At 51.5% G+C, this 25,280-nt stretch overlaps 1 protein-coding gene across 5 annotated transcripts in view; it reads left to right on the forward strand.

Moving 5' to 3' along the window:
• The window catches only part of HSPA12A (heat shock protein family A (Hsp70) member 12A), a 168,463-nt gene that overhangs the window by 82,027 nt on the left and 61,156 nt on the right, over positions 1-25,280 (forward strand). Inside the window, exon 1 of one of the 5 annotated variants that reach the window (XM_044750174.2) lies at positions 13,284-13,706. The exons of 3 other annotated variants lie outside the window; for them this stretch is intronic. In XM_044750174.2, coding sequence (XP_044606109.1) covers positions 13,664-13,706 — 43 coding nt within the window. In that variant the 5' untranslated portion in view covers positions 13,284-13,663. Of the gene's footprint in view, positions 1-13,283; positions 13,707-25,280 lie in introns of those variants that run through there. One more of the 5 variants, XM_070482480.1, reaches the window with a different exon arrangement.

Genomic DNA, 25,280 nt, shown 5'->3' on the forward strand with positions numbered 1-25,280 from the left:
ACACGCACGCCAGCCGGTTTGAGGGCTGCAGTTTTAAGAAACCGCAACACGACTGAGGAACCCAATCAAATGGCGAGGCTGGCAATGGAGTTGTGGTGGAGGCAGCACATAGCTCCACAGCTTTCCCGGGATGCGACGGACCTTCCCTGGCGGAGTTTAGAGATAGAGGGAGATAGAAAAAACTGATAAAGCGTTAAAGGAAATCTGGAAAGGACGAAATCCTCCCTCGTTGTCTGATCACCTTAGCACAACTGTTTGATTTTTCTGCATGTCAGTGTCTGTCCGTATGCAGCCGAATTTTAGTATACTTATTTACATATTATGTATATGTATATACATTTACATAACGTCCATATACATGATTTTGTGTATACATACTTTTTCAGCTTCCTTTCACTTAGTATTCTATTGTGACATTTTTCCATGTGGCTACACCACCTTCGTATTTATATTTGTAATTTTATTCAATTGTATTCCTTGCATGAAATAACGTTTAAAAACACATGGATAAATATAGTTGTTTTCTTTTGACGTAGGTAAATTTCTGAGAGAAAGATTCATAGATCAAGTGTTTTTAATGGTACTGTATGATTTTCCAAAGTGTGAAACTACTTGGTTTATGATGGCACTATCTATGTATGTATGAAAGTATAGATTTTCCCACAATCTCATCATCATTCAACGTTATTGTTTCACTGTTCTATAATTTACTCATATTTTATACGTGTTTAACTGTGTATACTCATGCATAAGTTACTGACGAGATTAATAATTTTTCATGTGCTTGTTTAACTGTTTATTTTCTTCTTGGGGATATTTCTTTGTGACTTTTGTGTGTTTGGCTCTGGATTTTGAGAAACAGACACTCACATGCCTGTTAGATCACGGGTAATTCCACCTATTTTCTCATCTATTTTCCTTCTCATTCTCAACTAGCTTTGTTTCTAAAAAACAGAAACTTAACTTTTTAAAATTTTTAATTTTTAATTTTTTTTTTTTGTTGAGGAAGATTCACCCTGAACTAACATTGGTGCCAATCTTCCTTTATTTTGTATGTGGGATGCTTCCACAGCATGGCTGATGAGTGGTGTAGGTCCATGCCCGGGGTCTGAACCCATGAACCTGGGCTGCTGAAGTGGAGCGTGCGAACTCAACCCCTACGCCACTGGGCTGGCCTGAAACTTAACTTTTTTAAGTACAATATTGTGATTTTCTAAAAGAAATTTCTCCTCCTGCTGCAACCTTAGAATTTTATCAGGACACTAGACAAAGTAGGAAGTGAATAAATGACAAGCTTTTGGGGGGTAAGATAATCGTGTGCTCTTACCTCTACCCAGACCTCAGCACTTTCCATCCGCAGGGAGAGCCAGGGGTTCAGACTGTGTGTCTTCTCCCTGCTGTACAGATGAAGACTGTCCAGGTGAAGACTTGTTAGGGAGGAGCCTTCTTCCTTTTCATCCTTCCCACTTCCCTGCCAGCTGGGAAAGCCTTTGGTGGAGCAGTTTTGGGCCATGACCTGACTGTAGCCCTTGGTGACTAAATTGCATGTCGTGGACCCCTGCTGGGGTGGGGCAGAGAGAGCCTGGCTGATGGACCCACCATATGCTGCTCCCTGTGCTGCACATGAGGCTGTCTCTTGTGAAATGAAGTACCACAAGCTGGGTGCTTGGCTTAGCGCCCAGCATGAGATGACCAAACACAGAAGGGGACTGATGATGATGATGATTAAACTCAGTGTTACAGTCATTCTTTACCTTGGAGCATCCATTCTCTATCACTGAGCAGTTTCGGTGTGGCAGCCCCTGGGCCAAGCGATCTACCTACATTGCCTCATTTAACCTTCACGACAGCACTGGAAAGTGGGTGCAATAACTATTCCCATTACACAGATGAGGGAAGTCAGGCTTAGAGTAATGAAGATCACAAAATAAGAAGTGGCAAAGCTTGGATTCCATTCCAGGGCCGTGACATGCAGGCTGAGGCAGGAGGAATAAGTATGATTTTCATCCACATTGTACAAGTGGGGAGACTGGGCATCAGAGAGATTGGTGATCTGCCCAAGCCCACGCAGCAGCTATGTGGCAGAGTCTGGCTTTGGAGTCAGGGGTCCTGATACCAGGTCTGGTGCTTGGCCCACTACTGACATGGTGATGGCCACTGTGAGCAAGGTGCACACCGTGTGTCAGGTGTCATTCAGGGGACTTCTTGGTCCTCATCAACCCAGAGAGGCTGGACGGGCCCCAGGATTGCCTGAGCCTGAAGCTGTCGCTCTGGCCACCCCAGACCTGCTGCTCCGGGCGGGGGGGGGGGTTAACCCTGCAGGATCATGGAATGTGTGCCAGCGTGCCAGTGCGGGGCTGGGAAACAGCAGGGCATCTTTGTGCTTGCTCCATTGACCACCAGATTGTTCTTCTCACATGTGGCCAACATCCTTTGGCTAGCTGAGTAGGGAAAGCTGAGAAACTTTATTTTTTATTTTATTTATTTTCCAAATTTACAGACTTTCCGAGGAGAGGGTGATTAAGAGAAACATCCTACTGGGAAATGCGTACATTCTTTTACAAAGCTTCTGTCTCACTCAGGCAAGCTGGGACTCTTTACTGAGAGCTGGTTAGGAGTAATAGCCAATTGTAATGGCTGACATTGAAGGAAAGCTTCCTTTGTTGAAGAAACTGGGCTAAGCATTATCTAATGCAATGCTCTAACTGCTCGGCTCGAGTATGTGGGGTTTTATCAACTCCCTTTTACAAGTGAATCAGAGAGGGTAGGTGACTTACCCAAGGCCACACAGCTAGGGAGGGATAGAGCTGGGATTCAAACCCAAGTATCATTCAGCTGCCAAACCCATACCCCTTAGCTCCTCTGCTCCCTGCCCTTCAGGGCTTTGCTTCTTGATGGAAGAGACAGAGGATAGGTGAGGCCCAGAACATTTCCCTCATAAATTTTGCATGCCTGGGTAGTGGTCAAGGTCTGCCTTCAATTTCGATTATGCCTGTCTGTTTCTCTCCTTTCCCCTGAGGCTGGGAACTCCTCGAGGGTTGGGTGCGTGTCTGGCTAGACTTTGGGTCGCAGCACAGCGAGGGGCCTACACGTGTCTGATGGAACCGGAGAATGACTGAGAACAAATGAGGGAGAGGATGGATGGATGCCCAGGTATCCTGGCTGATTAGGAGCGAGATGCTTTTGGAAGTGGTGCCACTTTAACGCAAACTTCAGGTGTAAAAGGAAGAGGGCGTGGACCTGTTTCCGTGACGTGTTTCAGAGCATGTACGTCACCTCCAGGTGGTTAAGCTGGCCAGCTCGGGGCGACGCCTGGCTCTGCCCCTTCCAGCTCCAAGACTTCCAGCAGGTGACTTGACTTCACAACCCTCAATGTCCCCATCTGAAGTATAGGCCAATATTAGTTTGTACTTCGTAGAGGAAGGGCTGCGAAAATTAAATGAGCATATTTACACATAAAGTGTAAACGACAGCCACTGTGATTTCTTCCCAGGAGAGTTAATCACATAAAGAGTTGGTTTTTAAAAATTAAGGAACTTGGGTGATGGGTACCTGGGGGTTCAGTATATCATTCTCTCTACTTTTGTGGATGCTTGAAATTTCCACCTATCATCTTATTGACATTTTAAAGACAATTAATAGAAACTTAAGGTGTTAGTTTTGTTTAGGAAACAAATGCAGATATATCATGGGATAGAATGCAAAATGTACATGCACTTTTTAAATAAAACACAAGATTCGAAATAAACGAATGGCTTAAAGCAGCCGCTTAGAATTTTGACCTCAGACAAAGGCTGCTCATGATCTCACCGGGCCCTTAATTTTCTCATCTTGGAAAAATCAGGAATGGTGGCGCTTCCCTCCGTGTGCTCTGATTCAAGCCGGAGAAGAGATGTGAGGGTGCTTTGTCAACCGTAATTCCAGCTTCCGATCTGATTTGTTCACTCATTTGACACGTTTCTTGAGGCCCTGCCATGTGCCGGGTGCCAGGCTAGGCCTGGGACACAGCCCTGCACAACTGTCCCTGGGATGCAGGACGGACCTGGGCTCCCTGCTGAGATCAGACCGCCCAGTGCAAATTCTGACTGCCACTCAGTCCTTGGGTAACCGTGGCGGGCCTCAGTTTCCTTGTCTGTAAAATGGGGACAATAATAGTGTAGCTCTTTCTGCACTGTTGAAAAGAGCGAAGGGGACAATAGAAGTAAAGAGCCTAGAGCAAGGTCTAGCATGCAGCAAGTGCCTAATAAATGTTCATGATTACTGCTGCCCACAGGGAGGTTACAGCCTAGTAGGGGAGGCTCACAATAAACAAATAAGCAAAATGACTTTAAAGTGTGTATGTGCCATGGAGAAATGGGGTGGCGTGATGTGACAGGAGCAACAGGTGGGGCCAGGGAGGGCCTATCCAAGGAGCTGACCTTTAAGGTGAGTCAGTCGGATGATATAAAGCAGGGGCAGAGGTGGGGACGGAGGTCAGCAGATGGCGAGTTGGGAAGAGCTGGGCCTGCTAAAGAACCAGCAAAGGCCAAGTAGTCTCAAGGTACTGGATACAGTTGGTCAGGTTGTAAACGGTTCAACCCTGAGGGGCATCTTAGACATTGTGGATCTGCATTTTTCTTTTTACCCCCATATTCTTTTTTTTTTTTGGCACCTGGGCTAACAACTGTTGTCAATCTTTCTTTTTTTTTTTTTTCCAAAGATTGGCACCTGGGCTAACAACTGCTGCCAATTTTTTTTTTTCTGCTTTATCTCCCCAAACCCCCCTGTACACAGTTGTGTATCTTAGTTGCACATCCTTCTAGTTGTGGGATATGGGACGCCGCCTCAACGTGGCCTGACGAGCGATGCCATGTGCGAGCCCAGGATCCGAATCCTGGGCCGTCCCAGTGGAGTGCGCGAACTTAACCACTCTGCCACGGAGCCGGCCCCCAACCCCCATATTCTGGCAGATGAAATGAGTATGTTATTTCAACTAAGTCAGGATATTATGCTGGTTTTCCAGAAGCTGGAAGTGAAGTGTCTTGGGGGAGGGGCTCCTTGTTCTAATTGTTGTGAATGTGTCATTTGAGTTAGCGGAAGCCCAGGAGTGGGGGGATGGGACAGGGGTGTGACTCGGGGTGAGGCTGGCAGGGTGGCTGTAGTCACATCCTGCAGGGCCTTATAGGTCTGGGAAACAGGTTGGAGTTTGATCCTAATTCCAGCGGAAAGTCTTTGGAGGGGTTATGGATGGAGGAAACGTGGGTCTCTACAAACTTCCCAGCCATCCCTCAGGTGGCTTCGGGGGCTGGACTGAAGGGGGCGCAAGAGTAGCAGCTGGAGGCCCGGGAGACCCTAGCTGATGAGAGATGCAAGAGGTGGTCTGTGCCAGCATGACAGTGGTGGCCATGGAGAGAAGTGAGGCTCATCACGCATTTGCTAATGAGGAAAAGGGAAAGTAAACACCAAAGGGAGACGGGGAGAAGGTAGGGCTTGGAAGATTTTTGTAGCCACCAGCTACTCTCCCCACCCCCCCTCCCCAATCCCCAAATCCTTGAAGACCCCTCCCATTTCTCCATTTCCTTTTTCTGGTTAAGATGCCTGTGCTTGATTCCCACACAGCCTGGAGCATTGTCCAGATTGGAAATCCATCGCAAGCATGTGGATCTGGGATTTTGTAATACAGGGAGTGAGGATGAGCAAACCTCAGGGGCTCGGCCTGGGGGAGGTGCAGGCAGGAGGGCCAGCCTGGGTGCAGTGGTCCAGCTTGTGTCAGCCTCAGCTGCCATCTAGGGAGCGCTGGCTCTGAGCCCTGAGCCCTCCACCTGCACTGCCCCCATTAATCTTACCCTGTGAAGTGGGGGCATCACTATTCCCATTTCAGAGGGAGAGGTGGAGGTTCTGAGAAGGTTGGTAACTTGCCCGGGTCACCCAGGCCTGCCTGACGCCAGAGCCCTCCCCTGCCCCTGCCATTCACAAGCCACATCCTGACCAGGTCTGGCCTCTTCTGCTCTGTGCACCCAGTGGAAAAGCTGCCATTTTGTTTAGTTGCTAAGTGGTGGAGGTTTTGGACTTTGGTTCTTAATCTGGGGTCTAAGGATCCCTGGCTGGGCTTCAGGGTGTTGAGACCCTGGAACTATATGGTGGGGACATACTTTCCCCCAAAATAAAGGTACAGTCTTGCTGGCCAAGGGTATAAATTTTGGCTGTTGCTTCCTCCAGGCTTAGAGCAGTGTCTTGTACATTGTAAAACCCCACTAAAGATCTGTGGAAGGAGTAAATGAATCCTATGATTAATGGCCTTCTCTATTTTTTCTTCCTGGGTCTATGGCTTCCGGGACAGAAGGACATCTTTTCATGGGCTCTTAGGGAAGATTTGAAGGCCCTCTAACATATCCTCCCCACTTCACAGGTGACAAAACTGAGGCCCAGAAACAAGCTCCCACGGGGCTGAGCTCAGGAACCTGGTGACCCAAAGACAGATCTCCTTTCCCTGAGCCCGGTGCTGCCTTCCTCTCTGCTCCTGCAGATACTGCGACGATGCGCCTGCCACCCGGAAGAAAACACACAACTGTGCAGACCCACAGGGCACACCAGCCTGGCTCTATCTAGGATGTGCAAATCTTCCTGTGATGGGGTAGAACCATCTAGACAGGCAGCTCTAGGATTGCAGGTGACCAGGCGGCACCATGATTAAGAGTGATTTGATTTTTCAAGAACTTTCCCTGGCATTTGAGGCTGGATCCACTCAGATTTATCTTTGCACAGTGCAGAATGCTCTCTTTGCCCATTATAGAATTCCAGAAGGTTAAAGAGGAGGGTCCTGGAGGTCAGCATCATGATATGGATGCCTTAGTCCACGTTCCCTACAGGGGACAGACATCGCTAATCCTCACCGCACTCATCTCCACTCAGCTAGAAAGGGTGCTGGCGTTTCCAAGAGCCTCCCAGTCAGTCATCACCAATCAATCTCAGTTAGCATGAGCCATCTCCTGCTAGCCTTTTGCAGGAGGAACACTGAGGGTCGAGCTGAGCTGGGAGGCAGGGGGCTGGAGTTTGGCCCCAGGTCTGTGGCTAACTGTGTGACTTCGCACAAAAGACTTAGCTTCTCTGGGCCCTGGTTTCCACTCTATTATTTATTTACTCGGCCATTCATTCATTTCTCCAACAAACATTTATTAAGCACCTATTGTGAGCCAGGCACTGAGCTGTGAGTTGCAAGAAGTAGTTTTTCTCTATAACATGAAACCTTTTGGCAGTAGTAGTCTGTAGTTCATTGCAGCCCTGTAAAAGCTCTCCTGGTCATGCAATCATTCAGTGTTCCTTCTCCGAGCCTTGTCTCACTTTGCACTGTCCTCCTTGAGATGAGGCTTCCAGAATGTCCCATCTTTTTATAAACTGGGAGCTTGCAGAGCCAGAGTTCAAGCAGTTTTGAGAACATTGCTGAGAGAGTAACCATACACGTTTGCTCTGCTGTTTGAAATACTTACAAAAAATATTTGGATAACCCTTCGTTACCTGGGCAGACATTTCTAAACTTTACATCGCAGGCCCAAGTGACTGTGATATTTCGAGAAGTAATTTTTTCTGGCCCTTGAATTTTTTCTCTGGAAGAGTCATGTGGCAGCCCATGTTGTATATGTGAAGTATGTTTTGGAATGTTAATGGAGAGGCTGATTTACACCAGATGGGTTGGAAACCCAAGGGAAAAGAATGTATAAACGGGACACCGTGACTCAGCTCTGAGGCTACATTTTCTAAATACACTAAAAGTCAGAGATCAAGAACCCCGACATCTACCTGGGCTTTCCCTGTGAGTTTTACATTGGCTCAGCTCATCTGAATCTTGCTCCTGTTATAAAGGAGTCGATTTTATGATACTCAGTTTATAGACGAAATTCTGGTGGCATATCGTAAAGTCCAAAGCAGCTTTCACTGGAAGCTTCTTCCTACATAAAAGCTCAGATTTGGATTAGTGTCAGTGTTTCTCAAATTGAAAAAAATTTTTTGGATAAACATTAAAAAAAATTGCTACTCACCCCCCTATCTTCTGTGCATCCTTCACCAGCCAAGAAAATTTTGCCTAGATCCCTTCTGTAATTTATAATACACAAGGAATAGGTATTTTTTTGGTCCAAATTTGCACATTAAATAACAAGTCCTATTTACTGCAGGGTATGTAGCCTGGCCTTATGCTGAGTGTTTTACATATATTATCTGCCATAATTCTCCTACCTACGACTATTAACTCCTTTTACAGATGAAGAAACACACCCAGAGAGGTGTGTCCCCAGGTCACCTGAAGGCAGGGAGGCAGGGAGTGGCTCAGCCCAGATTTGAACCCTGGTCTGGCTGACCCCATGGGACCCTATGCTCTTTTCCACTCCACTTGATCCCATTGTCCATCCCCTGTCCCTGTCCTGATGCCCCCCCAGGATCAGCGCCCTCAGCAGCAGATCCATCAGCAAATGTTCTGCCGTTTCACATGAACTGGCAGCTGGAGGACTCAGCCACCTCCCCCTGCCCCCACTCCCCATCCACAGTCGACGGCTGGTGCAGGTGACAGGGTATCCTGGTGGAGTAGTTAGCTGGGCCAGCCTCCAGGTTCTGGCTTCTATTTGCATGAATTGATATTGGAGGAGGGAGGGTGTGCCTTTGGGTGCTGAAGGACAAACAGGGAGGCTGTCGGCAGGGAGGTGTCTGTGGGCTGGTGGGCGAGATCCCAGAGAGGATGAGAAAGATGAGGGCCTGAATCTGGGGAGGCTGTTTTCCTTCAATATTTAACTATTTGTTCCAGAGTCTGGGGGGTCCCCAAAGTGGACATGGCTGACCCATCTGGGGAGCTTGCAGCTGGAGGGGGAGATGGGCAACCCTGAAGTTGGAGAGACCTGAGTTCTAGTCTCAGAGTTTCTACTCTCAGCTCTGCAGCTTGCTAGCTGAGTGACCTTTCTGGGCCTCTAGTTTGCGATAGGTACAATGGGTTAATAATAATACTGACCCCAGAGTTGTTGTGATAAATGCTATGATAGGAGCCGGGCTCAGAGGAGAGGGGGGCCTCATGCTGTCTTGGAGGGCCGGGTGGTTTCCTGGAATAAGCGACTTCTAAGCTGAGACCCGGAGGAGGAGAGGAGTTTACCTGGCAGAGCAAGGGAAGAATGGGCTCCCAGTGGAGGCATCGGCTCTTTCGGGACCTGGGGACAAACCCATGTGGCTGGAGTGACTATCGTGAGGGGACTGGAACATGGCAACTTGGCTCTGGGCTGGGCCTCTTTTGGGGACTCAAGTGTCCACTTGAGTACTGATGGGGGTGGGGACATTCTCACTGCCCAGCACCACGGACCACACCCTCGGCCCCAGAGGCCCAGAGGGTAGAGTCGAGATTATATGGAGGGTGCTGTAAGGAGTCCACAGGGAGCACTGTGAAGAGGAGTCTTTGGAGGGGGGCTTGAGGGGACTTGCTGCAGAGTGACCTCCCACCAGTCTAGGCATGATCTGAAATGGCTGGGGAAGCCCCAGGAGTCACTGTAATGTCCCTGTAGCCGCTTGGTCCTCCTAGCTGGGCAAAGCCTGTCGTGTTCCTGTTTCTCTGACTGAGTCAGTCCGTCCACCATCAAGCATGTATGGAGTGCCTGCCATGTGCCAGGCACTGTTCGAGGATCTAGAGGATATCCCGGGGTGTAGAGGTGAGCAACACAGTCCATGATCCTCTTGTGCAGCTTACTTCCTAGCGCTATGAGGTAGCAGTTTTAGATAGAATGATCTGGGAAGGTGACATTTCCCAAGGTACGTGAGAGAGCAAGCCTTGTGATTCTCTCGGGGAATGTGTCCCGGGCAGGGTGACCTGCTAGAGCAGAGCCCCCGAGGTGAGATCAGATTTAGCATGTTCTGGTGGGTGACATGTGTGTTTGGCTCGAGGGATGAGAGAATGGAAGGAGTGAGAGTCAAGAGGCACCGGGGGGCCAATTCATGTAGGACCCAGTAGCAGAGAAGTGACATGATCCCACTCTGGCTGCTGTTGGGGAAGAGACTATAGGTATCTAGGGAGGACAGAGGGAGCCCTTCCTTGATGTCCAGTGACAGGAGACGGGCCTGGCCTTGGATCCAGCCCTGCTACTAACGGCCTGTGGGAGCCTGAGCGGGCGCCTCAGCCTGCGTGTGCTTCCATTTCCTCTCCTGTAGAATGGCGAGGGCCAGTGTGAGAATTCACTGAGACCACGCACGCAGATACCGATCAGCGGTGCCTGGTTGGCTAAGTGTGTACTCACCAGGGCGATTCTTAATTACCATGATGATCATGAAAGCCACAAGGGCAAACCCAGAGTGTGCGTTGTCTTCCATGCTTCCTGAAAATCAAGACTGGCTGCTCTCTGCCCCTAGCCCGGGGCCTGCATGTCATCGCCCATCCTCCTCACATGCCCTCATGTCACTGTGACTAGCGGTGAGCAGAAAGGCAGATGGTACCCAAGGCCTTTCCACTACAGGCAGCAGGATGGAGGGGGCTTTGGTGTTCCTGCTAGTTCTGGCAGGCTGCCAAGGCTGATGTCTTGATGCAGGGGTAGGGGGGTGGGCAGGACCTTGATGGAGAGGGACAGGGTGCCATGAGGACCCTGAGGAGGGCCACCCAGGCTAGAATGGGTGTGCAGAAGGCTTCCTGGAGTGGAGAGGTCCATGTTGAGTTCTCCAGGTTGCTGGTGGTAGTGGGACGAGGACAGGCATGGTCTAGACATCAAACGTATTTTAAGGTGTTTGAAATCACAGCATAAGAGCAGGGGTGAGTGGGTGGGATTGAAAGAAGTCAGGGGGAGAGATGCAGCTGGAGGCTAGATTCACAAAGAATGGACTGAGGGGGTCAGATAGGAACCAAGGGACTGGTGAGGGGCTCTGCACGCATGCAGGCAGTGAGAGATGATGGGACCTGGACAAGGATGGTGGCAGTGAGGATGGAGAGATTTCTGAGGTCAACTGGGCGACGCTTGACTTGGAGATTGACTGAACTTGGATGGACACAGAGGGAGGAGTGAAAACTGATGCCCAGGTGCGTGGCTTGGCAACTGGTGGGTGGTGCTGCCTTTACTGAGATCCGGCACCCGGGAGGGAGGGCAGGAGAGGATGAACTGGGCTTTGGTTGAGTGGAGGCCCTGAGAGGCACCCTGGGGAGACTCTCAGGAGGTCTGGAGCCCTGGAGGAAGGTCCAGCCCTGGGTGTGGAGGTGGGTGTCCCTGCAGATAGACAGAGGAGCCTGCTGGGTGTTGAGCTGCCTGGACAGCAGAGTGTAGAGGGAGGAGAAAAATAAAGAGGGGTGTGATTGTGCAGAATACCCTGGGAGCCTGGAGGTGGTGGTGGGGGGTCCTAGGTTTCCCTGGGTAGGTGGCCTTGGATGTGGGCAGGTAGAGGAGCAAAGTGAAGGGGGTGCCAACATGGAGATAGACACAGCTTGTAACTATGGTCAAAGAAGGTGGGAGAGAGACTACAGGAGAGGAAGTTTGGGGTCACTATTGTCAAAGGCGTTGAATGTGGCACTAAAGAGGTGGGGCTTCTTCCGACAGATGAGGGAAGCCCAGCATGGTTTTGAGCACAAGAGAGACTCACTCAGAGCTGTGTTTAATAGAAAGCTCCTTCTGGCATCACTACCCAGGCATGTGTCCATGTGACACTGGTGTGCAGTGGACTGAGGGCTGGTGGCTATCCCTGCCCTCTCCTGTTCCAATCTATGTAGCCTCGGCCCGGCCAGCTTCACTCAATGGGGATATATGAGCAGAACTGGGAAGGCAGCTAAAGGCTTGATGCACAGCCAGGGTAGGCCCTTCCATTCCCCATCCTGAATCTGCTTGGCCAGGCTGTCACCTGGACAATTGCCTCAGCCCGCCCTCCTGCCTGCCTTTAGGCACCACATGTTCTTGGCCTCCAGGCCATCTCTTGGGTCTGTCTCTGAGATGGCGGGGTGTTTTCTAAGCAAGCAAGCAGCCTTGGTAGGCAGAGGGCACTCTCTGGGAAAACTGTTCCCCACTCTGGCAGTACACCCCACCCCGGCCATGTGCCCCCACTGCTCACTGCCCTGCCCAACTGGCCATTGTCCACTGTTAAACGGGTGCCCGTGACAATAATATCATATACTGTTCGGACTGCTTATCGTGTGCCAGAGCCCAAGTGAAGCATGTTGCATGCATCATCTCATCTAATCCTCTTCAGTCTTATGAAGCGACTTCTCCTGTTGTACCCATTTCACACTGAGGCTCAGAGAGGTGAACTAACTTGCTCATGGTCTCACACACAGCCAGAAACTGTACATTTGGGATTTTTAATGTATGTAGAGGTAGGACAAGTACATCCTTTTAACTCAACACCCTCCCATCACTTTATGAGCAAAGCCTGGTCTCTGGGCTCTCCCGGCGGCCCTCTGCTGACCCCCTCCTCCATAACCGGCTGCATGAAGCTTTCCCTAGGTGCCTTTTGGGAGTTGTGACTCATCTCAGGGCGTGAGGGATAGCTGGTGGTTATGACCTGGGTGGGGATTCCCCCTTGGCCGCTTCCTTGCTGTGTGTGTTCTGGGTATCGTCACTTAACCCCCTCAAACCTCAGTTTCCTTAAGTGCAAAATGGGGACCACTAGTCCCCACCTCTTAGAGTTATGTGGAGAAAATGAGATAAGGCTCCTAAGCACTTAGCATAGTGCCAGGCACACGGGAAGGACCCAGTAACTGTGGTCATTAGATTCTTCTCACTGCCCTCGTTGCCTCCAGGCATAGCGGACCCAGAAGCCACCTGGTCAGGCCCGAACAGGTGCCAGGGGCGCGTGTGGGTGGAGGAGCCCGAGGACAGGGAGGATGAATCATTGACCCCCGGAAACTCTGCATTATTAATGTCGTTATTCTCAGACTTTTAACGAGGACCCCGGGCGAGATCCCATATATGGAAGGCGCGACGCAGCCTCCGCGGCAAGCGCCTTCCAGGGTCGCGAGTTGCCATGGAGTCCCGCAGGCTGCCTGGAGGCTGACGCCCGCGGCGGTGCCCAGAGCACGGCCCCGCGCAGGTCCGCGCTCTGCGGCTTGAATCCTGGCCGCACCGGGTTCTGCCTTCGCGCGGGCCCTTGATCGCTCTTCTGGGACCCTGGGGGAGAGAAATAAACTGGCGGGGCGGGGAGCGGACTTCCCCGGGAGAGTAGGTTTGTGTGCGTTGCTTGCTGCAGGGCTTTGGTCCCCTGCCATTCCAAAGACAGGGCGCGCAGAGGGGCCGAAGGGGCCTGAAATCCAGCCCCCGCCGCTCGCCGAGCCGTGCGCCCTGCGCGCGCCTGAGTCCCACCGGCTGGTGAGCCGCGGAGACCCGGCCGCGCCACCACCCGCGCCGCGGCCGGCTCAGGGGCGAGCCGGAGAGGAGGGGCCGGGCCTCGGAGGGGCGGGCGGGCAGGCGAGGAGCTCCCTGGCCGGGCCCTCCGCCGCGCCTGCCTTTCCCGGCCTTGCCGAGCCGGCCGCGGCTCCGCGGCGCGGCGCGGGGCGGGGCGCGGGGCGCGGGGCGGGCCCGGGAGGAGCACGGGGAGGAGCCCGGGCTGCGGCGGCGGCCGCGTCAGAGCAGTGCTCCCGCTGCCCGGAGGCTCAGACCCGGCCCGAGCGCCCCCGAGGACGCGGACAGGGACCTGCTCGGGCACGGGCGCTGCGCCGGAGGCTCTTCTCGCTGGCCGGGGCTGCGCGACCATGGCGGACAAGGAGGCGGGCGGCAGCGACACGGGGCCCCGAGGTGAGCGCAGGGAGCGGGTCCTGCGGCTGCGGCGGGGCAGGCGGGGGTGGGGGTATGAGGCGCGCTCGGCCCGGCGCCCCGCAGCTCCCTCGCTGGCCGCGGGAAAGTGGGCGCCCCCGCCCCACCCTGCCCTAGCGGGTGGGGCCGGGGTCAGCGCCGCGGTGGGGCCGGGGGTCCAGGGGGCAGGAGGCGGCCGGCCAGTCACGTGCTCCGCTCCGGGTCCGGGTGCGGACACTGCGGCGGGAACTGCAGCCCCCGCCCGGCATCCTGGCCGTCCCCGCCGCGGAGTTGCGCCTCCTGCGGGGCCCGGTGGGAGTCCGAGTGAGAGCCGGCCCTCATGTCCATCCCCTGCGCGCTGTGCGGGGACACCCGCGCTTGCCCGGTAAAGGGCCGGCCGCGGGGTGGCCGCACATCCCCAGCGGCTCATTTCAGTGACTCAGCGAGGCGGGGGTGGGAACCTGAGGGAAATCGAAGATTTGGACCTGTCCCCCCTCACCCCGCCGAGGCCGGACGTACGCGCCTGCAGCGAGGCTGCAGCTCTGGGCCGAGCTGCATCCCACTGCCCGCCCGGCCCGTCCCCAGGGATTCTCTGGGCTGAGGAGGGACGGAGCGGCTGGAGCTCGACTGTCCCCTCCTTGCCCAGGCATGGGGGAGGGAGGTGGCGCACAGTGCGGAGGACGGACGCTCGTATTTTCCAAGTGTGCCAGGGCTGCCTTCTTTGGGGAGAGTGGTCAGGGCTCGGATGCATGGGGGTTAGGGGGGTGAGGGGGTAAAGAGTGAGAGAGGACCCGGGAGCGGGGGAAAGAGGAAGAGCAGCTCTTGGAGCCCAGGGCTGTAAATCATGGCTTCCCCAGCGGAGGGGACGGGCTGGTCAGGGTTGTGGGTCCCAAGTGCGGAAAGTTGGGCGCGCGGAGGCGCTGCGGGTCTCTGACCTGCAGGGTCTTCGGCAGGAGCAGCCGCTGGAGGGGAGTGTGGCCCGGCGGCTTTCCCAGGAGCGACAGACCTAGCGAGGATGAAATTAAAATGCTCAGGACGTGAGGGAAATTCATTCAGGGAAGGCGCGCTCAGCTCTGCAGGACCCGGAAGCCGGGGAAACTGAGTCAGGCGGCAGCCCAACCACCGTGCGCGACGCGTTCGCTGTCCTGCTGTTTGTGGTCGCAGCCCCCGCCCTCTGCTGCGCTCCGAGCGGCACCTGCCCCCTCCCCAGCCCATTGTTCCTGCGGATCTGGGAGGTGCCGTACGGCACTGCAGTGGTGGGGGAGTGCAGGGGGAGGGGGAGATCCTGCCAAGGCTCGCTCCAGGGAGGGACCGTGGAGAACCGATCGGGCTCAAACAGGCATCCCGGATCTGCCCCGCTCCCCTGCCCTTCCCCAGCTGGCAAACGCGGGCCATGGGCCGGGGGGCTGTCTTTGTTTGAACAGCACTCAGCAACTGGATTGATTCTTTTTCTCCCCACTCTTTTCCTTTAAATTGGAAAAAAAAATAGGATGGAAGGGTGGGGCATCTAAATTATTAAGAATTGCTAAAGCTTAAGTTAAGTGAGCCAGTTTCTTGCCTATCTTGCTGGGACAAAAGTGGTTGGCTGTATCGAATGCAAGGTTGGCCAAAGGATTTGTTAAATCAAAAGAGTGAGCAGGGATGTGCACCCCCCCCCTCACTATTTTATCTTATAAAATCGAATGCAGCACCCCTACCCTCCTCAGACCCCCCACCCCCTCGCCCCTCACTTCCACACCAGGGCACTGTGTGATTGTCTCTTCTCAGGCTGGGAAAGCTCCCCATCCAGGATGGAGAAACACATGCTGGGTGTGCTGGGCCACCTGCCACTGCCTGCCTGTGTCTATTCTAGAGTGTTTCTTCACTTCTAGTGATCTGCAGTTCAAGGCAGCCTGTGAGAGCAGGCTGTCCCGACAGCTCACTGCTTCTCTCTGGGCTCGCATCTCTTCATCTGTAAAATGGGAGATATTAATAGTATCTTACTGGAGCAGAGCCTGCTCACCTCCCCCCGCCCCCCCCCGCCCCCCCCAGCCCCATCTATCTAAGGTTTCCTCATTGTAAATTCTGTGCTGGGCGATGAACATGCATTATTTTCCTTTTTAAAGCCTCACAGCAAACCTTTTACCAGCATTCTCCTTTTACTGGGTAGGAAATCTAAAGAGAGGTTGAATGACCTATCCAAGGTCACACATCTAGAGAGTATTGATTTGGACCCAGGCCAGCTGATTCCAGGGCTCCAGCCCTTCACCACCATGCTGTGGAGCCCCCATAGGTGTGGTTGGTAGTTGCCATTCTATCAGGGACGTCAAAATGGTTGTTCTTCAGGGGACTATTTCAAGGATGCTCTTGGTGCAAAAGAGTGAGTGCCACAGGCATCACACTGTTGGGACTTGTGAGCAGTGGGAGCCCCAGGTGGTGGGGTGTGCCAGAAAGGCTGGCCATATAGTCTTTCCCCCGCACATCATGTAGGGGTGGGGTGGGGAGTGGGTGGAGGTGCCTATGAAGAGGGAGTGGTGGAATGTTGGTAGTTGTTGAAGCTGGGTGATGGGTATATGGCGGTTCATTACTATTCTGTTTACTTTGTGTATGTTTGCAAGTTTCCTTAATTTACAAAATCTGGAGGGCCACCCTTTAATCTCTGGAGCTTTGGACAGCAAAGGCTGAGAGGAACTTCAGTCCTGCCCCTATCTCCCAAGACCCGAGTTGGTGGACACATGGAGCCCGAGAAGGATGACGTAAATTGGGAGGGGGCATGGATGGTTCAGGCTGGGCCAGCTCCAGTGGTGATGGAGTCAGGGCTAGGTGTGGGCCGTGGAAACCTGGTCATTTTCTCTAGTGTGGGGGCGTTTAAGGAGAGGAACAGCAGGCAGGGGGTTTTGCCTGGGTTGGGGGTGCCTCTGGAAGCACTGCTTTGGGCTTTGGAGGTGGGAGTCTTAGCATCCTGGCAATTAATCATAGTAAAAATAAACATTTTAAACGTTGACATCTATTGAGGACTTAGTTTATGCTGAAATCTGGGAATACTGAATTATCTTATTTAGCCCTGACCACATTTATTACTGAATGAACGACTGTAGGAGGGGGCCCTGTTACCCCCTTTCACCAAGGAGAAAGCTTCCAGGCCCAGCGTGACACAGCTGGAAAGGGGCCGAGTGAGGGTTAGGAGGTGGTCAAGCTGTACGGCCTCTCCTGGCACGTGTCTGGCGTGTCACAGGCCCTCAGGGAATTGCATCGAGTGTCCGAGTGAATGAGTGCATGACTAATGGACTGTGGCTGTCCCACTTCCTATGGCTACCAAGCTACAGATGGAAGTGGAAGGGAGCTGAGTGTGTCACCCAAAGAAGCCAAGAAAAAGTCGAAGCAACACTCTGCGTACCACTGGTTAGGGCTCTGGCAATGGGATCCACTTCCATGTCTACATCTGTCTCTGGAGCTGTGTCCTCTGCCACTGTGGTCCCTACATACCCCCTGGGCATGCTTTCCATACCATGTCTTGTGTTTCCCCCAGCCCAGTTATCTCCTTTGGCCCTCATGCAGTTCCCCCTGCCTGGAACATTCTCCCTTTGTCTAGCAAACTCCTACTCATCCTTCAAAACTCATTTCAGGTATCACTTCTCAGGAAGCCTTCCTGGACTCATCCATGTGGGTGAGATCTCACCTGTGTGGTCCCAAACCCTTCCGTACTAACTGTTGGTAATCCCACCTAGTGTTCTCTGAGTGCTTATGACATTCCAATTGTATGTGCATATCTTCCATTGATTCCTCCGCCAACCCTTTGAGGCTGCTGTTATTATGACCCCATTTTGCTGATGAGACAATTGAGGCCTTGAAAAATTTGGTAACTTGCCCAGCCAGTGAATCGAATCACCCAGCCCATGAATGCTGGAGTCGGGATATAAGTCAGTCACAGAGCCTAAAAGATCATGCTCTTTCTCTCAATGCCTTTTCTCCCAACAAGGGCGGGGACTGTCTCTTTCATTTGCGTATTCATAGAAAGGACTCATAGTAGGTGTTCGATAAATGTCCGACTGTGTGTTGAGTAAATATCAGTCAGCAAGACAGGAGGGAACATAGCAGTGGGGAATGGCATCCACATTCTGCCCACTCCACCCTGGGGTGGTGCTTCTGGAAACAAGGATGCTCAGGAGTGGGCAGAAGCTGAGGGGGAGGTGGATGGGGCTCAGTCAATCCCTGAAGAGATGTGACTTTGATTCCAACAAGGCTTTGAGTGACGACTCAATCCGTGGGGGCGAAATGCTATCTCATCGCATAAATAGGCCTCTTTGGTAAGGGAGAAAGCTTCTTTATTATCGCTGCGCATAACTAGAATGGCAGAGAGGAACCAGCTTTCCTGAATGAGCAGCATGTGGCAGGGCACGAGCGCCTCCCACCCGCAGGCACGCGGGGTCTGAGCATCCCCCGGAGAGCAGGGTGAGGCAGGGAGGCCACCAAGAAGTGCAGGCACTGCTCAGAAATGACACTGGCCCCACTGCAGCAGGCTCTGCAAATCCTTGCTGCCTTCCTTTTCTTGCAAATAACTCCCAGTCCTGCTCTTCTCTGAGATGTGCAGTACCAGGTGACGAGGGGCAGCAGAGCAGAGTGGCTTTGGAGCCCAAAGACTGCGTGTCCACTCCAGCTAAGCTTTCCTTTCCTGGTCTGTGAGAGGGGCGCATGGTGCCTGCCTAGGTCTGTTGTGGGAACAGTGGGGATAATGGATGGGCAGGAAGCAGTTCTTTAATTTATCACATTCTTTCCCCAAAGGAGGAAGGGAGAGGTGGCCTTCCTGCCTCTACCGCTGTGATGCCCACCGGGATTGCGGTTGCCTTGCGTGCTGTGGGCGGGTCCAGCTGCTGTATGTTTTTTTGGAGGCTTTAGGAGGAGGGCAGGTTCTGTTCTGATTTTTCTGACTTGGGGTTACATGGGGAATGTGTTCAGGTCCCGATGCCTTTAGACTTTCAGTACTCCACTCTGAAGCAAGACCCTGGGAAGCTATGAACTCCTCTTTCCTGGCGAACACATCAGCCCTCCTCATGTGCCTTCTCCCATCTCTGCAGATTCCACTGGTGGGAAGTAAGAGTGATGGTCGCTGTGGGCTGGTCCTGGAGTGTGCAGTGTCGGAAGCTACACTTTTTGGCCACTGGAGATCCCCTGGGGTTAGTTACCACAGTGGTTCTTTTTTTTTTTTTTAAGATTTTATTTTTCCTTTTTCTCCCCAAAGCCCCCCAGTACATAGTTGTATATTTTTAGTTGTGGATCCTTCTAGTTGTGGCATGTGGGATGCTGCCTCAGCATGGCCTGACGAGCGGTACCACGTCCACACCCAGGATCCGAACCGGTGAAACCCTGGGCAGCCAAAGCAAAGTGCGCGAACTTAACCACTTAGCCACGGGGCCAGCCCCACCACAGTGGTTCTTAATCCTGGCTGCCTGTTGGAATCACCTGTAGAGTTTTTTTTTAAAAGTCTTGGTGCGTAGGCCTCACTCCAGAACGGTTATATCAGGACCCCTTCGAGTGAACAGCCAAGTTTGAGTATCAGTGAGTTACTACATATCTGGATTTCAGACTTGGGACCTCAGCACGTGGGGGGCGGGTGGGGAACAGCAGACACGGTTCACTCCCTGGTGCTGGGCTGAGTCAGCACAGAGTTGTTGAGCAGCAGCTCTGTGTTAAATGCTTCGCCTGCAGGCTCATTTACCCTTCGTAAACACTCCATGAAGGGGGTGGTTTTACACAAGGGGAAACTGAGGCTCAGAGGAATTAAGTACCTCCCCCAGGGTGACAGGGCTCATGGGGATGATGCTAGAACAGAGCTCAGGGCTGTCAAGAAAGCTTCCACAGGCACATTTTTTTTTTTTTTTTAAAGATTGGCACCTGAGCTAACAACTGTTGCCAATATTTTTTTTTCTCCTGCTTTTTCTCCCCAAATCCCCCCAGTATATAGTTGTATGTTTTAGTTGTGGCATGTGGGACGCTGCCTCAGTGTGGCCTGATGAATGGTGCCATGTCGGCGCCCAGGATCCGAACCAGTGAAACTCTGGGCCGCGAAGTGGAGTGCGGGAACTTAACCACGTGGCGGCATGGCCGGCCCCCACAGGCACATCTTATCCATAGGGAACTATTTTTCAATCTTCAGCCACTTGAGGTTCACCTTCCTGATTCCCCCGTATGTACTAAACACCTAAATCGTCATCTGTTGATTATTTCTAAAATTAATCCACTGTTTTTTAAACAAAAAAAACATTTATTTTAAAAGTCTTATTTATATCAGTTTCATAAATAGAAAACCTGTGTCACTTGCCACAAACAGAAGGTAGCCACAGCAAAAATGCGTGGAAGCCCAAGCGAGGTTAGTCGACTTTAGGCAGACGCTGTTGACCGCGGAAGGCTTTGTGCTGAGGCTGCGCTCTGGGTGCAGGAAGAGACTAGGCAGTTTTAGAGGAGGTCAAGGACGCAGGAGCACCAGACTGAGACTTTCTCTCTATTGGAAATCAGGCTCCAAAGGGACTTGAACAGGAAGGGAAAAGCTTTAGGAATCACCTGGGGGAGGTTGTTACAATTCTCATTCCCAGAGCTCCTGGAATTAGACCATCCAGGGAAATGTATTTGCAGAGCCTGCCAATGAGTCTTATAATCTAGCGAGAACTAGTGCCGGGTCCCCCGGGCCACCAGTCATCTCTGGCCCACCAGGGGAATGGGATCCCCCTCCAGGGACCTTGGACTAGAATGTGCTGTGTTAGATTGGCCAGGTGGGGAAGAGAGAATGTTCCAGGGGAGTTTACAGGGGCAGTCATCTTGGAATCCAGTCCCAGCTTTACCACTTACCAGCCATGGGATTCTGGGCAAGTCACTTAGCCACCCCCGCCCACCTCAGTTTCCTCATCTGTAAAGTGGGATTAATCATAGTACCTGTTTGAGAGTGGATTTTATTTACTCCCATAACCCCTGGTTAGTGCTGATACACTTCCTGGCTCATTTGCTGTTGTCTGCTATTATTATTTATTGTTATGAATCCTGTGGACGTATGTAGGGCAGTTACCTGCATTTCATCCAGCAGGCTCAGAAGGCAAAAGGGCTGGTGCAAGATCCCACGGCTTGGAGGGGGCAGACCCCAGCCTGAGCCTCCGGTGACGTGGCCTCTTGTCCAGCAGGCCCAGAACTTTGGAGGAAAGCTGGATGTCTCAGGCTGTTGGCCCCATTTGACTCCCACTTGGCCCTTTGCCAAGGCTCTGAGCTCCCCACTGTGTTTCCTGTCTGGGGCACCAGTGAAGTTCAAGGTCTCTTTGCATCCCTGGACTCTTTCCAGAGCTGCAAGACCTCTGCCCTCAGATGGAATGCCAGCCCCCCATCGGACAGGCTCCTCCTGCAGTGCTGAGACCCCAGATCTGGAGCTTTGTAGATACTGCTCTGAGCTCTGCCGGACCACCCCTCCTCTTCCAGCCTTGACCATGACCTGGCAGCCGAGGACATCTGGTGGGGCTGACCGCTGCTCCACAGTGGCCCTTCTGGGGAACCCTGAACTGCAGAGTATGGACCCCGGTTTCAGTCCCCTTATCTTCAGGGTGGCCAATGTGGTGTCCTGGTTTGCTGAGACAGTTCTGGGTTATGCCTCCTGTCTCAGTGAAATTATTAACAGTGACTCCTTTCACTTTCTAAGTATCCTTGTGTAGAAGAGATGTTATGTGCTTGTGCCACTTATCTCTGTCCTCTTAGCCGTCTGGGCCTCAAGTGGGATGAGGGAGGCAGTAGGGTGTGTGGTTAAACCCAGCCTCTGGGCTCAGCCACTCTGGGTTCAGATATGTTTAACCTCTGGGGGTAATATTGCTGTGCCTCAATTTCTTCAGCTGTAAACAAAGATGATTAATAATCCTGCTCCATTGGGATGCTGTGCGAGTTAAGTGAGAGAACATATATCCCGTGCTAAGCGTGAGCCTGGTCCAGATAAGGTGCTCAGTAAGTGGCTGTTATTATCGTTGGTTTGATTTGGGAGAGGTATTGGGGAGCATGGGAACTGGAGCCAGACTGCCTGGGTTCAACTCTGGGCTATGTCATTTCCCTGCTCCGGGGTCCTGGCAAGTGACTCAACCTCTTAAAGCCTCAGTTTTCTCATCTGTAAAATATGAATTATAATAACCTTCTTCATGTGGTTTTTGTGAGGATTAAATGAATTTATACAAGAAAAGCTCTTAGAACAGGGCCAGTCACAAAGTAGATACTGAATTATTGTTAGCTGTTACTATTAGCTGCTATTGTTGTTATGAATAATAGTCCTAAGTTACATTCTTATAGGCAGGGGGAATTATCTAGTGTATTAGTTTCCCATTGCCATCGTAAGAATTACCACAAACTCAGTGGCATAAATCAACCCAAATTTATTATCTTATAGTCTGGAGGTTGGAAGTAAGTCCAAAAGGGGTCTAACTGAGCTAAAATCAAGGTGTTGGCAGAATGTGTCCATTCTGGAGGCTGTAGGGGAGAACCCATTTCCTTGCATTGTCCAGCTTCTAGAAGTCACCTGCATTCCTTGGCTCGTGGTCCCTTCTTCTGTCTTCCAAGTGCATCACTTCAGCCTCTGCTTCCGTTGTTCCATCTCCTCTCTGACTCTGCCACTCCTGCTTCCCTCTTATCAGGACTCATGTATAAGGACCTCTTATAAGGCATGCCTGGATGATCCAGAATAATCTCGCCACCTCAGGATTCTTAATTTAATCACATCTGCAAAATCTCTTCTGTCATGTAAGGTAACATATTCATGGGTTTCAGGGATTAGGACGTGGGCATACTGGGAGGGGGTATCATTCAGCCTACCACAGCCAGGAAGACTGGGGTCTTTAGGATTTAGGGCTGTTAGTTATGAGAGCCTTCGGTCTCCCCCAGAAGTCATCTGAATGTTAGAAGCGGTTCCTCCTCGGTGTTTCACGTTAGTCAGGTTCCTCTTGAACTTGCTGCATGATGCCTTCCTGGAGTTTGGGTTGTTGGTCAGTCCTTGACTTTCATTCAGTCTGGATCCTTGAGAGTCCTTGGAGACAATGCTACTTTTGAGGCTGGTTTAGCCCCTTCTCAGGGGCCTATGGAATCATTGAGAGCTGAATAAAAGGTTTATTGGCTCCCAAGTGGGGAAAGCTGTTAAATTATTAAAGAATTAGTGAAGTGCCTACAAACTGTCACATTATATTTGCTTTTGCTATTTAACAAACCATCCCAAAATTTAATGGCTTGAAACAGTAGCCGTTTTATTCGCTCATGATTCTGTAAGCAAGTCTCTGCCGGGTGGTTCTTTGCTGGTCTTGCCTGGGGTCACTCATGTGCCTGCCACCATCTGATGGCTCAGCTGGGCTGGAGAGTCCAGATGGCCTCACTCACGGGTCTGGGGCTTGGTGCTGGCTGTCAGCTGGGACTTGTTTCTCCACGTGGTCCTTTATCCTCCAGGAGGCTAGCTGGGGCTTCTGTATGTGGTGGTCTCAGAGCAGCGAGAAGAGGAGAGGAGAGGCTGCAAGTCCTCTTGAGCCCTTTCTGAGAAGTCATGTGGTGTCACTTCTGCTGCATTCTAGTGATCACAGCAAGTCACAAGGCCAGCCCAGACACAAGGGGTGGAGAAATAGACTCCACCTCTTAATGGGAAGTGCTACAAAGCATTTGTGGCTATTTTTAATTTAACAGAGTCAGCTTGACTAAAATGGTAAGAGTACAAACTTTAAAAAATTGTATTTTGGAGCCAGCCCTGATCGCCTAGTGGTTAAAGTTCAGCATGCTCCGCTTGGGTGGCCTGAGTTCATCCCTGGGCACGGAACCACACCACTCGTCTCTCAGTAGCCATGCTGTGGTGGCATCCCACACAGAAGAACTAGAAGGACTTACAACTAGAATATACAACTATGTACTGGGGCTTTGGGGAGGAAAAAAAGAGAGAGGAAGATTGGCAACGGATGTTAGCTCAGAGTGAAACTTTCCCAGCCAAAAAAAAAGTGTATTTTGTTTTAAAACAACTTGCAGCTTAGATTTACTCACTTCTTAAGACTTTCTGTGAGTGTATAATGTCAAGAAATCAGCACATGGTAAATCAGACATTATCCATAGTTAAATTATCTTAAAAGCAACTTCCCATTATCTTACACTTAAAATTGTTTGCTTGTTGGTCTACAACATGTTTTTGTATGGTTGTTAAATGGGGGGATCATGCTGCTATGTGTGGAAGTTGTGTTGGCTCATCGGCAGTTTTTCCCGGTGCAGTTATGTTTTGGTAGATCAGGATGTACTTTCTCATGAGTAAAGAGCAATGAGTGAAGAACTAAGAAAAAAACTGAAAAATCTGTGGATGTACCTCTCCTTAGTGTAAGCTGTGGCCATTTTAGGATCTTTCTATCCCCTTAAGCCATATGGGGAAGCTGAGAGGGCGGATGCAGGAGCTGGAAGGCACTGCCCTGTAAGAAAACAGTGGGTGCAGGTGACACCCTGGATAGGGTTTTTAGTTTTGATGACAGTGGTCTCTGTAAGAAGTGAGTGACCCCAAGCCCCTTCATCTCTAAGGAGGAGCAGGAGCCAACACTTACTCACTGTGGCATTGGGTCCAGGGGCCAGCGCGCTTCCTGTGCTAGGATATTTCTAGAGCGGCTTCTGTTTTTGGAAATGCTCAGGTAACAAGCTTCCGTAGGTGTTGAGTGATATGCACCAACCTTATTTTTCCCATGAATTCTATTATTTTTAGTGTGTGATTTTGCAGAAAGTGAAGATTTTCAGGAAAATATACTAGCTTATTGCTGAAACACTTGTGTTTCTGTTTGCTGTAGGATGAGTTTCCATTTAAAAATATTTGCCCTGTTACGGGGTGGGGCCTCCAATGACTCAGCTGGCGGAGCTTCTGGTCCCTTCTCTTATCTTCACCTCCTTTCAGAGTACATAGCTCAACTTTTGAGACTGTTTTATGTCCCAGGTGTTTAGCATGTTTTCTGCATAGTTTTCCCTACCTTGTTCCAATTTTACCATCAGAAAACTGAGGCTTCAGGAAGGGAGTAAGTTCTGTAGGGTGGAGCTCCTGTTCCGTCGATCCATCTAGCACCCCAGATCTCAGACGGAATAGGTTTTGCCAGTGTGTTTTGTTTCCCATAAACTGGCAAAAAAGTGATCTCCTTTGTTGCTTTCTGGATTTTTTTGTAGGTCAGACCCTGTGGTCTTGTTGGTTTCTCTGCGACTGCGAATGGTGGTTTCTGTGCCAGACTCCTGGCTCCCGTTTGGGACACAGAAGATGTAGGTGTTGGGATTCGAGCCTCCTGGCTCAGAGACCTCAGGCTGGCCTCTGTTTGTTCCCCAGATTTCCATGATCTAAAGACTAAATTTCTCTAGTCATTTCCTTCCTTTCTGTTCCTTTTCTCATTGTCCTTGAGAGACCGTCTCTGCCAATTGGGATAGAAAACTGTTTACAGCACAAATGTCAGGAGTCCTATTCCCAAAGTGGAGACGGCAGTTGTTGAGAAAACAGAGCTTGTAGGAAGCATCAGCAGCCAGGTGGGAGCTGGGTTGTCAAAGGGTGGGCTAGGCCTACCTTCCCATTTTACAGATGGGCAAATTGAGGTCAGGGAAGGG

This window comes from Equus asinus, chromosome 2 (assembly GCF_041296235.1).
Source record: "Equus asinus isolate D_3611 breed Donkey chromosome 2, EquAss-T2T_v2, whole genome shotgun sequence".
NCBI classification, from domain to species: domain Eukaryota; kingdom Metazoa; phylum Chordata; class Mammalia; order Perissodactyla; family Equidae; genus Equus; species Equus asinus.